Source organism: Gymnoscopelus braueri (assembly GCF_963280865.1).
Source record: "Gymnoscopelus braueri genome assembly, chromosome: 2".
Classification (NCBI taxonomy): domain Eukaryota; kingdom Metazoa; phylum Chordata; class Actinopteri; order Myctophiformes; family Myctophidae; genus Gymnoscopelus; species Gymnoscopelus braueri.
In genome coordinates this window covers 56834201-56846700 of record NC_137604.1, presented here as the reverse complement: position 1 = coordinate 56846700, position 12500 = coordinate 56834201, and the positions used below count along the sequence as shown (strand labels likewise).

General features: G+C 42.8%; 1 protein-coding gene across 1 annotated transcript in view; it reads left to right on the top strand.

Moving 5' to 3' along the window:
- The window catches only part of sdk1b (sidekick cell adhesion molecule 1b), a 399597-nt gene that overhangs the window by 209788 nt on the left and 177309 nt on the right, over nt 1-12500 (top strand). Inside the window, 1 exon segment of the mRNA XM_080416488.1 lies at nt 3125-3258. Within this exon segment, the coding sequence (XP_080272614.1) occupies nt 3125-3258 (134 nt within the window).

Sequence of the window (12500 nt, the reverse complement as noted above, 5' to 3'; positions counted from 1 at the left end):
GGGCACTGGCGTCCGATTGTCAAGAACATTTTATTTATTTCATGTTTGACTGACTGTGGACAGGTCGACAGCTATGAACTATGGCAGAGTGGCCCATTATTTTACCTGGATAGTTCTGCTTGAACGTTGTCAAACAGTGAAATAATGACTCATGTAACCTACCGTACGGGTGTATCAATCACGCTAGTATTTCAGCTATTTCAGCAGGCTGTTTGGCAAAAGGCTAGGGGAAAAAAAAAGGATACGTCAATGATGTCACCGTCATATGGAAGTATTTCAGACTTGTTGTGACGGCCCTGCCCCTCTGCCTCACTGTTGGCTAGCCGGCACCCTTGGTGATTGCCAGAGTGGAGCAGGCCGTCAAGCCAAATTGGTACACCTGGGGTTATGGGTTTGGGGGAGTATATAAGGTCCTCTCCTTAAAACTTCAGTTCCTCTATATCCTCTCCAGAGGCAGGTCCTAACACACACACAGTACAGTCCACACATTCACACACTGCATACATGACACACTACTTATTCACACCTCATTCATTTCCTTTTATTTATTGCCTTTCTTTAGTTTTAGTCAAATAGATATATGTTATAATGTTTGCATCATGTGTGGAATGTAAAATTCTAGTGCGTGACACTTGTGGAGCCCTTAACCACTTAATCCCCAGCCACTAATTGAATATGTATTTTACAATAGATTGTGCATTCCCCCCAATTGATAATACGCAGCGGCCCGAACATCTAACGTGACGCGTCGTACACTTCGCATCGCAGATCCACCTTCCAGTGTGAGCGAGAGTATTGTGTGAAAGTAGGGCGAAGTCGCTTATAACTTCCGGACATGGCAACACTGTGGTGAAAAGTAAGACAAATTCGCTTATAATCAGAGGACATGGCAACGCTGAGTGTCCTGTGCTCCCCTCTTCCTCTGTCCCTGTGTGTTGTGAAGTCCGTTTTCTGCAAGGCATAATGACTGTGGTGGTGCTCACTTTTCGTCGCAGATGATTGGCTGTTAAAACGGACCATCCAGAAGTAAATTGTGAGCTGAAATATATAGCACTTTATGATTATTAGAAAAGGAGACACATGTGAAGGTGGAAAATAAAGTAGAAGTATTTTTGTAGCAAGTTGGGAGAGAAGTGGACCAGTGCTTTGGCCGTGAGTTGTTCCTAAAAAGTTCAGGTACCAAAGGCGCGTCGTCTCTGATTGAGTTGTGAAGATAAGTCAAGGCTTGATTGTTTACCAACAGCCATAACACACACACACACACACACACACACACACACACACACACACACACACACACACACACACACACACACACACACACACACACACACACTACTGCAGACAAAGCCACGTGACGCTCACATTGACGCTCACTAAGAGACTAAAGCAGTCTCGGTTCAATTTGCTTTATTCCCCCTGTGGCTGTATTGATTCCAGTGTAGTTCTGTTGAGTTCCATTCACACTGGAACAGAAGCACCAGAGAGGCACAGAAACATCAAGTCAGGTTTACTGCCTGGCTGTCTGCATCTTGGGGGTCAGAGACATTATTCAGGTTGAATCCCATGGAAATGTGACTTTCTAGGAATAGACTTCCTGTCCTCACAGCTCACCCGCCCTGACTTTTTCACCCCAGTTTGACCGCTTCCACTGCTGTGTGACTGTAGCGATTTTCTTTTTTTGTGGGGAGTTTGTTTTTGTACCTCAGTGTGTTCATTCTGATCACCACCATTGGTGGAAAAAGTACTCAGATGTTTTACTTAAGTAAAAGTAGCAATACCAGTGTGTAGAAATACTCTGTTACAAGTAAAAGGCCTGTGTTCAAAACGTTACTTGAGTAAAAGTACAAGAGTATTGGCATCAAAATGTACTTAAAGTACCAAAAGTAAAAGTACAAAAATGTTTGAAAATGGCAGATCTACAAGCTCACAACGCGAGCTTGTAGATCGGCTATTTTCAAATAGCCTATGCATAAAATAGGGCTAAAGTGGTTAATGTATGTTTCATAATATAATGATTTATATCCGCAAAGTAACTAGTAACTAAAGTTGTCAAATAATTGTAGTGGAGTAAAAGTTCAATATTAAATACTCCAATAAAGTAAAAAATAAAGTAAAAATTCCTCAAAAGTCTACTTAAGTACAGTACTTCAGTGAATGAACTTAGTTACTTTACACCACTGATTGCTTCTCACGCCTGTGGACTATCACAAACATTCCTGTGGCATTTTAATTTCTGACGGCACACACACACACATAGGGAAAATGGTGATGACATGGATCAATGTCATGAGCCAAAACAACAGAGAACAGCAGAACACAAACGTATGGGAGAGAGAGAGAGGGGGGACAATGGCCAAGAGAACAAGTGACCGCAAAGAAATGAGCCCCGTATCAATCCCAGACAGCCAGAGAGATTTGTTTAAGCTCTCTGAATCCTCTTTCCTCTCGACGTGTCCCTTTTTCCCCCCATCTTATGCATGCTAAACAATGAGCTTCATAACAAACGCTCCTCGCTTCTCTGAGCTTTAACGCATTAAGACCGGGAACGTATCTATGTGTCATTTTAAGATTTCTTTGGCTATTCAAAAATAGCAGCTCTACAAGCTCGTAGAGCGCCGTGCTACTATGAGCTTGTGGATCTGCTATGTTTGAAAAGTCGTGAAAATGTGCTATAATATCAGTGGTTCTCAAACTTTTTCATGTTAAGGACCCACAAAAAGATATGTATTCAGCCACGGACCCCCATCTGAAAATATTTTGTTCCAGGGACCCCCCCAGAAGCAAAGTTTTGAATTAAAAATATTCTCTTTAAAATACATATATATATATATATTCAAAGATTTGCACACATTTTCACGATATAAAAAAAATAGCAGATCTACATGCTTGTATATCTGCTATTTTTGAATAGCCAAAGTATAAGATAATGGTTAAAGTGGTTACACAGATGCGTTCCCGGTCTTAATGGGTTAATTAGGGAGAGAGAGCACCCATCTGAGAGAAGACAACGGCACAAGAATGCTATAGTGTTGTTTTTATGTCTTTGTTGTCCCGATGTGTAATCCCCTCTTTCTTTCTCTCTCTCTGTGTGTGTGTTTGTGGTTTTGTGTCCCGTGCACAGGGCGATCACCTTGGACAATCAGCTGGTTGTGATGGCGAGCACGACGGCGGACGCGGGCCGTTACTACGTGGAGGCGGTGAACGAACTGACGGGGGAGAACAAGACCAGTCCCTCTGTCTACCTGAGCATCTCAGGTACTGTAACACACCCTAAACCCTCTGGAACTCCTCTTTCACTAAAACACTGACTTCTGGTGATGATGCCTGGTGGTGGTTCATCTTGTCTCGCAAGTCTCTCTTCTCTCTGACCTCGGTTTCTTGTCTCTTGTCGTGATATTCTGGATCAATCAGTAATCGATGAGGCACATAGGAGTCGAGACAATATTCTAGGTGGTGGTGGTGGTTAAGTACATTAACACTCATGTCAGTGGTACGGTAGTTCTGCCTCGTGCAGATCGAGGGCAGAGATCATAGTTATACTGTAGCTGCTTCAAGGACAAACTGAACCATAACAAGATAGGCTGTACCAAAACAACAGCTATTAGGCCTAGTGGAGACATGTAGGCTCTTACAAGCTGTCAAATATCATATTGTATTGTAGAAGTATTAAGTGATGGTAAAATATAAAGGTTAGATATAAGCAGCCATATAAGCAGCCATATAACTTCTTCCTAACTCTCTACACTCCACTAGTATCCAAGAAGGCAAAACTTTTGTGTGTGTGTGTGTGTGTGTGTGTGTGTGTGTGTGTGTGTGTGTGTGTGTGTGTGTGTGTGTGTGTGTGTGTGTGTGTGTGTGTAAAAAGCACTACTTATTTCTTTGGGTCTGTACTAATTATGTTATTTACGTGAACTTACTATGTTGTTCACAGATGCAAAGTTTTTTATTTAGACAGCATTTTAAATAAAGCACGTAATGACACTTGTAGAGTGAACAGTCAACCAACAGTATTAACCTTATGTATTTATAAAATGTTAGTAAATTGGTAGAATTCATTCACAGTATTAAATAGTTAACATTGTTTTCATTATTTCTATGACATCGCCAAGGGTCTCCTGAAAAAAATGAGATGTAATCGATCATAATTGTTGACTCTTTTTGAAGCTTGTCTTTACAATCATTTTATTTTCTTGTGGGCTTGTGATCTTTCACAAACCATCTCTCTCACTGGAAGGTGTTTAGAGTTGATGCTGCTGAAACTGAAGTTGTGTTTGTTTCTCCATTGTCAATACCCGACCCAGAACATTGACTGTAGGATAGTTCAAGGTTCAGGGTTCAAGGTTGTGCTTTATTGTTACATATTGTGTACAGGTACATGAGAGTAAAACTTATTTTAGTTTTCCTTCAGACGATGCAGCAGCGTAATAACAATAATAATACTGTAAAAGTGAGAGAGTGCATAAAAGAGCAGAACACGTCATTGCAAAGCCGGAAAGATGTTTTTGCTCCAGGCCGGCCGGCCGTTCGCGCGCGTGTGTGTGTGTGTGTGTGTGTGTGTGTGTGTGTGTGTGTGTGTGTGTGTGTGTGTGTGTGTGTGTGTGTGTGTGTGTGTGTGTGTGTGTGTGTGTGTGTGTGTGTGTGTGTGTGTGTGTGTGTGTGTGTGTGTGTGTGTGTGTGTGTGTGTGTGTGTGTGTGTGCGCGTCCGTGTGCGCGTCCGTGTATGCGTCTGTCTGTGAGCAGCTCATCTCCGGCACCATTGTTATGTGCCGATTGGTGTGAAACATTGCACGCGCATTCCCAGTAGACCAAGGAATATATAACGGGGGTCGCTTCAGTTTTGGTCTTACTTCTGGCTCTGTAAGAGTGACTTCGTGTTCTCTCTAGGACTTATACTGTTGGTTCCCTAATAATTGTAATAGTAATGATAACTTCTAGGTAACTAAGATGCATTACATACACAAGTAAGACGCGCGAACGCTGGAAGCGAACGCAGCTCGAAAATATTGTGTATTTACGGACTTGTAATCCGTGTTATTTCACCGTGATGGAGAGAGAACATTGACAGTGTGTGTGTGTGTGTGTGTGTGTGTGTGTCAGAGCATTGTCTAAATTCCTGCACTCTGGCGCACTCGGGTGGCTGCTTACAGGCAGTGCACGCATGTGAGTCATGTCACCCAGGGGCAGGCAGGCAATGAGAGCGTGAGTCACATGGGTGCATGCAGCCAATGAGAGCGTGAACACAGAGACGCACACACACAACCCAGGCAGAGTTACATAGTAAGCTCCACTTGGTCGGAGGCGCCTCTTCCGCGTTCGCAATTAAACGCACATTTTCGGGGGCCTTGGAATACTGAGAAAATAATGCTTAATTATGAATGCACACATGCTTCCCCTTTTAAGCCTGCCTGGTTCCCTGTGTAGATTACAGTGTCAGGGCACATTTCCCTGTGCATTTAAAAAGCTTAGAGGGATCATCTGATGCGTAAAGACATTCACGTGTATTAATGTGTCTTCCGTGCAAACATGCTCATTATTTAACCTCACGGGTAGAAATAACGAAGATGACAGCTCAATCAAAAGTGATACATGTGTCCTCCTGATCATAACTACTTGCAGGCTCAGCATGTATAAGGAATTAATTGCTAACAAGCTACTTCTTGGTTCTCATTATTTCTCATTTAAGGATTTTATTAAACCTCACAGAGATTGAGATTAATTGGGTATTAACCCATTAAGACCTGAGGCCGATTGTAAAAATGTCTTCCTAAATCCTAACAGTTTTCTGAAAAACGTATGTTGCTATATCAGTGGTGCTCAAACTTTTTTATATCAAGGCCCCCGAAATGTATATGTATCTGGCTGCCAACCGTCCCATCTCAGAATATTTTGTTCCAGGGACCCCCCCCACCCCAGAAGCAAAGAACAAACAAGGTTAACAATGTTTGCTTTAAAAGAATATATATATTCAATAATGTGCATGAATTGTCACGGTTTAAAAAGAAATAGCAGATCTACAAGCTTGTAGTGCGGCACGAAGTGGCTCGCCATGAGCTTGTGTATGGAGAAGTATATTGAATTTTGGAATTGTGGACAAAATCACAAGCATCCAGGCCTATAGTAGCCTGCTTATTGACAAATCCTTCTGTGAAAATACACTGAGGAAGGGGAGTTTTATACAACTCCACCTGTTCCAGGAAAAGGACTTTTAGCAGGGTCAAACGAACACAGCTGTCAATATGCTTTGTAACCATTTCCTTTGTTGGCACTGACCTTTAAAACTCTCTTGTTTATACTGTAAATGATGCATGGGGCCATGTGAACGTTTGTGTGATCAAGTGCAATGTGTGTGTGTGTGTGTGTGTGTGTGTGTGTGTGTGTGTGTGTGTGTGTGTGTGTGTGTGTGTGTGTGTGTGTGTGTGTGTGTGTGTGTGTGTGTGTGTGTGTGTGTGTGTGTGTGTGTGTGTGTGTGTGTGTGTGTGTGCGTGCGTGCGTGCGTGCGTGCGTGCGTGCGTGCGTGCGTGCGTGCGTGCGTGCGCGTGTGGTTGATGATTTGCGTGCGGTGTCTTATCTTTTCATGTTGTGTTTGTGATATACTGTAGCTAACATTCACTGGCATCACAATCTACATCTCTGTTTTCATGTCTCTCTTTCTATATTCTTTATCTTCCTCTGAAGCTCAAAGGTGAGAGGATTAAGTCAGCTTTTGAACAATCGTTCAGTTGAAGTGTTCATTGTGTTTACGTAGGGGGGAGAGAGAGAGAGAGAGAGAGAGAGAGAGAGAACCTTGTGGGGATATAGAGTTTTAATTAGATTCTCTTTACGGGGTTGTATCCTTTGGCATCTATTGTCACGCATCCAAACACACACACACACACACACACACACACACACACACACACACACACACACACACACACACACACACACACACACACACACACACACACACACACAGAGCACCTTGTTACAGCTGTCAGTGTGGATTGCTCCTCGGGGTGTTATAAGGAATAGTAAGTGTGTCGTAAGAATAGTCTTTCACCATAAACATTCAGTGTTTGTGTGTCAACAGGAGTGTGTGTGTCAACAGGAGTGTGTGTGTGTGTGTGTGTGTGTGTGTGTGTGTGTGTGTGTGTGTGTGTGTGTGTGTGTGTGTGTGTGTGTGTGTGTGTGTGTGTGTGTGTGTGTGTGTGTGTGTGTGTGTGTGTGTGTGTGTGTGTGTGTGCGCGCGCGCGTGCGTGCTCGTGTGTGTGTTTACTACAATACACTTTCCATTGCCATAAAACCACATTTGATCTATTTGATCTCCTTAGTTGTTATAGGGAGAGGAGAGGAGAGACAGAACAGTATCAAATAAAGAAGCCAAGGACCTCATTTTGAGTGGGGGCACAGTGGCGTAGTCGGTAGCGCTGTCGCTTCACTGGGTTCGATTCCCGCCGGGGATGCTGTGGGCGCTGGGGGCGTGTTCTCTCCTCTCCTTTCTCCTCCTCATCAGGGTTGTTGAAAGGGCCTCTCTATGTGGAGTTTGCTTGTTCTCCCCGTGTCCCCTAGGGTAGGTACCCTCACAAAAACATGCAGTAATCCTGGTCTCTATACTGCCTCCCTCTGGTCAGCCTGGGCGCCTGATGGAGGGGAAAGGAACTGGTTGGAATAAAGTGTTCCTTCCACGCGCTACGTCCTACCGGGGAAACTCCCCCCTGTCAGGTGATATGAAGCGGCTTGCTAAGTTGCTAGCTCCTCATGCATTGAAGGAAGCATGAGCTCAGTTCTGGGCTCTCCCTAGGCTGGCAGAGGGAGAGTAGTGCCCAGGATTGCTTAGACAATTGGCACTGGGTGAAAAAAATGGGTTACAAAATCGTCAGTGCACTACTCAGGGCAGGTTTTAACTTCATGCATGTATACAGTATTATGTCACTATTGTCACTATATTATATATTTGTTGGCACTATGTTATGTCACTATATTATGGCAACATCAACAAAAGAACAAGCTGTTAGAATAGCGTGTTTTGTTCACACTTTGTTCAACAAGGCTGGTTATTATAGCCTGCGGCGCTATTAGCCTGGCTGCAGAAAGCAGACAGGGCTGGATTATGCTTATGTCTGTAAATGGAAGTTTGCATGGAGTCAAATAGAGACCGGCGGTATCTTATGTGGAGTTTAAGTCTTAACATGGGTCAGGAGGAATCATATTGAAAGGGCAAAAACCAAGATCTTCCTTTAAGAGACAATTGCTGACACACGTGCACGACTGCACGTGAACGTGTGTGCGCGGACTCAGGCACACGCAGTGTTGTATCTGTGATTTTGTTAGTGGTGGGACGCTATTTTAAAGACGTCACGCTTAACACCTACACTACAGGTCACACAATGGACGATTGATATGGATCTAGGCTCATTCCTATGTTAATTCATGCTGGTGTGACACCTGGCAGTCGGGAGCCTTTGTAAACGTTGTTGAGGTGTGAATTAAGGGTTGTTTTAAATCGATGCGTGCGCGTGCCCCTGCTCAAAAAAGGGGTTGCACCGCGTGTTACCGCGTCCCAAGACCAATGCATCCCTGGGTACACGCCCACATACAGTACATACATACATACTCTCTCTCTTGTTCTCTCTGTTCAGCTTTTCCTTTCCCTCCACCTCTCCTCCATTAGCTACTCTCTACAGGATCTAAAGCCAGGGGGTTCGCAAACTGTCAATCTCCATCTCTACAAAATGTAATCTTTCTTTTTTCGATGTTCTGTCGAATAAGTGAGATTTTTTTCTCCCCTTTCTGTCTTTGATAGAGAGAGAGAGAGAGAGAGAGAGAGAGAGAGAGAGAGAGAGAGAGAGAGAGAGAGAGAGAGAGAGAGAGAGAGAGAGAGAGAGAGAGAGAGAGAGAGAGAGAGAGAGAGAGAGAGAGAGAGAGAGAGAGAGAGAGAGAGAGAGAGAGAGAGAGGGGTTGATTTGGAGAGAGCAACAGAGAAAAGAACTAATGAAGCGAGTCACTGGCACAGACTTGGGATATGTATTGGCCAAAACTCAGACCTTATTGGATTAGGCTCATGCTGCTATTTCAGCATTTTCATACACGCATGCTAGGGGTCTCACAGAATAGTTGAATATTCAAATATTCAAATATCAAATCTACTTTTCGACACTGTACATCAAAGTTTATTATTCACTGATATTATTATTTTTTAAATGTTTTTGCAGTGGCTTTTCTACAGCAGACATGCAGCTGTGAGCTCTGGTGTTGGTAGTTCTCCTAATCCATTCATGGTTGATTGTTGTCACATCATGTCATACGTGGCGTTGTGCCGTCACTCAATGTAGGTGGAGCGCTGAAACAGCAGCATGCCAGAAAGATTTACTTTGTTTTAAAGCAGAAAAAATGTCTCTACGCTCAATGGTGACAACAACAGTGTGTAAATACTTTACTTTACTTACTATTGGTGAGTTTATTAATGTAGTTTGTTTAACGAGTTAGATTGGGGACTTGTCGTGACATCCAGGGTACAGTAGCAGTCCCTCCTGTTGCAGAGTATATCCACAGTTTGGTAGGACACTACAGTAGCTCTTGCGGTGATGTCATGTTTCTTATTCAACTTTATTTTAATATGCTTATCCAACAAAGCTGCAAGAGTGAGTTATTAAAGACAAAAGGTTTGCGATGGAGTGAAGTTAATCTTGTAATTATGGCCTGCTGTTAGAGTACGTAATCATAACGCATCTTAGCCTTGTAACGACCGAAGGGTGGACATAAGTGGTTGTTGTTGTAGGATAGGCTTGAACAATCATGTTCTGAGTTACTCCAAGTTAAATTAACTGAATGAATTAGATCGCTTCGTTTCATTTCAACCAACGAGAGCATGTTATGCTATGGTCCGTCGTAGAAGGGTGTTGCGTATCGAAAACATGAAATTTCACCTGTGAATAATCTGATATTTGAATACTTTTAGGTATTCGAAGTCGAATACCAAAAATCTGTATTGTGAATGCCCTGACGCAAGCATTTTTTCCCTAAGTAGCGTGCCTATGTGTTGCTGATTTAATCCATAGACTCATGGCATTCTCTTTGTCTCTGTAAACAGTAAGCTAAGGCATTAATATGATATTGACGCAGGCAGCGCACGTTAACCGCTGTGTCTCTGTCATGCTTTTATATGCAGTTAGGTACAGAGTTAGGATATGTATTGGCCAAAACTCAGATATTATGTCAGGACCTTATAGTGGATGAGGCGCAGTTTCAGCATTTTCATACACTCTCTCTCACACACACACACACACACACACACACACACACACACACACACACACACACACACACACAACACACACACACACACACACACACACACACACACTTTAACCAGTTAAAACCCTCTAGTCTTAGAGATCAGTACTTGAGTTCCATCTAAACCAAATCTCTTCGCCAAAAATAGCCGATCTATAAGCTCTCAATGCGTCACGTTGTAAGCCAAGAATATGGATTCTAGGCTTCAACTGGTTAACAGTTGAGATGCAGTGAATCATCCTTGCATCACCTGTCAGTCACCAGTGGTGTACTGTACTTTACTCAAGTACTGTACTTTTTACTTAAGTTTTGAGGTATTTTGACTTTACTGGAGTATTTCCAATTTTCCGTACTTTTACTTTTACTCCACTTTCACTACATCTCAGACGCAAATATTGTACTTTTACTTCACAAAAATTATTTGAAATTTTTAGTTTCTAGTTACTTTGTAGATTTTGATTATTATTACAAAACGCACATTAACCACTTCAGCCCTATATACATTTTGGCCGCGTTGTGAGCTTGTAGATCGGCTATTTTCAAATGATTTATATACATTTTATTCGTTTCAAAACTTGTGAAATTGAACATTCTGCATAATAAGTACTTAATGGGTACGTTAAGTACATTTTGAAACCAACACTTTTGTACTTTTACTCAAGTCAATTTTGAATTCCAGACTTTTAAGTATTTCTACATTGCAGTATTGATACTTTTACTTAAATAAAACAATTTGAGTACTTTTTCCCACCCCTGCCCGTCAATCACAAACACCTCTCATCTTCGTCGTGCCGTGGCTTCAGAATAGCAGCTGCAGTCAAAACATTGTGGGAGGATCCAGAAAAAGCCGGTATGTGTCTACGAGGACAGCACATCGCTGCTGCCGGTAATACTGTAGCTTCCACACTGTGTGCAGTCTGGCCAGCTGTCAGTCTGACCCTCAGAACGTCTTCACCGCCCGATGTGCCTGTGGACTCGCTTAACCCATTAAGACCTGGAACGCATCTGTGTCACTTTTTCATTTGAGCTAAAAAGCATTATTTTACGCTTTGGCTAATCAAAAAATAGCAGATATACAAGCTCATAGCGCGGCACTGAGTGCCGCGCTATGAGCTTGTAGATCTGCTATTTTTTTTTTATCGTGAAAATGTGTGCACATTTTGAATATATATATTCTTTTAAAGCGAACATTTTTAACTCAAATCTTTGCTTCATGGGGGTCCCTGGAACGAAATATTTTGAGATGGGGGGTCCGCGGCCAAAGACATATCATTTTGGGGGTCCTTGACATGAAAAAGTTTGAGCACCACTGATATAGAAACATACGTTTGTCATCAGAATACTGTTGGGATTTAGAAGACATTTGTAGAATCGGCTTCAGGTCTTATAATGGGTTAGGAGACAGCTATGAAACAGCAGGTCGATGTCGACGAGTCCAAACCTCCGCACTGAACTCCTCTGCGCTCCTTTGCTCTCTTTGAGCGCTCCATCAGCTCCATGAGTGTGCGACACACACACACCGCCACAGCGGCAGACATGCACCGTGGGTTAAGAAACGATGTCTGGGGACGTCGTTATCGCAGAGATTAAGACATAAGCGACATGACAGAAGTTCTGTTTATGTGTCGTTAAACGGGGCGAACAGATGTGTTGTCCTTGAATAGCAGACCCATCACATATTATCTTTTATGGGGCGGAATCAAATCACACCTGCTGGTAAACATTCAGGTATACCGCACACACACACACACACACACACACACACACACACATTTTTACACTCTCAGAGTTAAAGGATGACTTCACCCATTTTCAACCTGTCTTCATATAATTGGTCCTCACTAATGCTCATGATAACATGGCACCATTTTTGTCTACTCGGTCTGTGTCTCAGAGGAGGACTGTGGGCAGTTCAGAAACCCGTCTAACCAGTGACATCATCGATGGGGAATCCAAGCTAATAGAAACTGCAGACTTGCTATTCCTGGAAAGTTAGCAGGATATGATGGAAGCCATTGTTCTCGCGTAGAAAAAAAAATACCTTCCTAACGATGATGTCACTGGTAGACGGGTTTCTGAAGTGACCACAGCCCTCCTATGAGACACAGACTGAGTCGGAAAAAAAATACACAATTTTATCAGGAGCATTAGTGAGGATCTATTATATGAAGATCGGTTGAAAATGGGTGAAGTCGTCCTTTAAAGTAGCACTGCGGTCAGTTCCA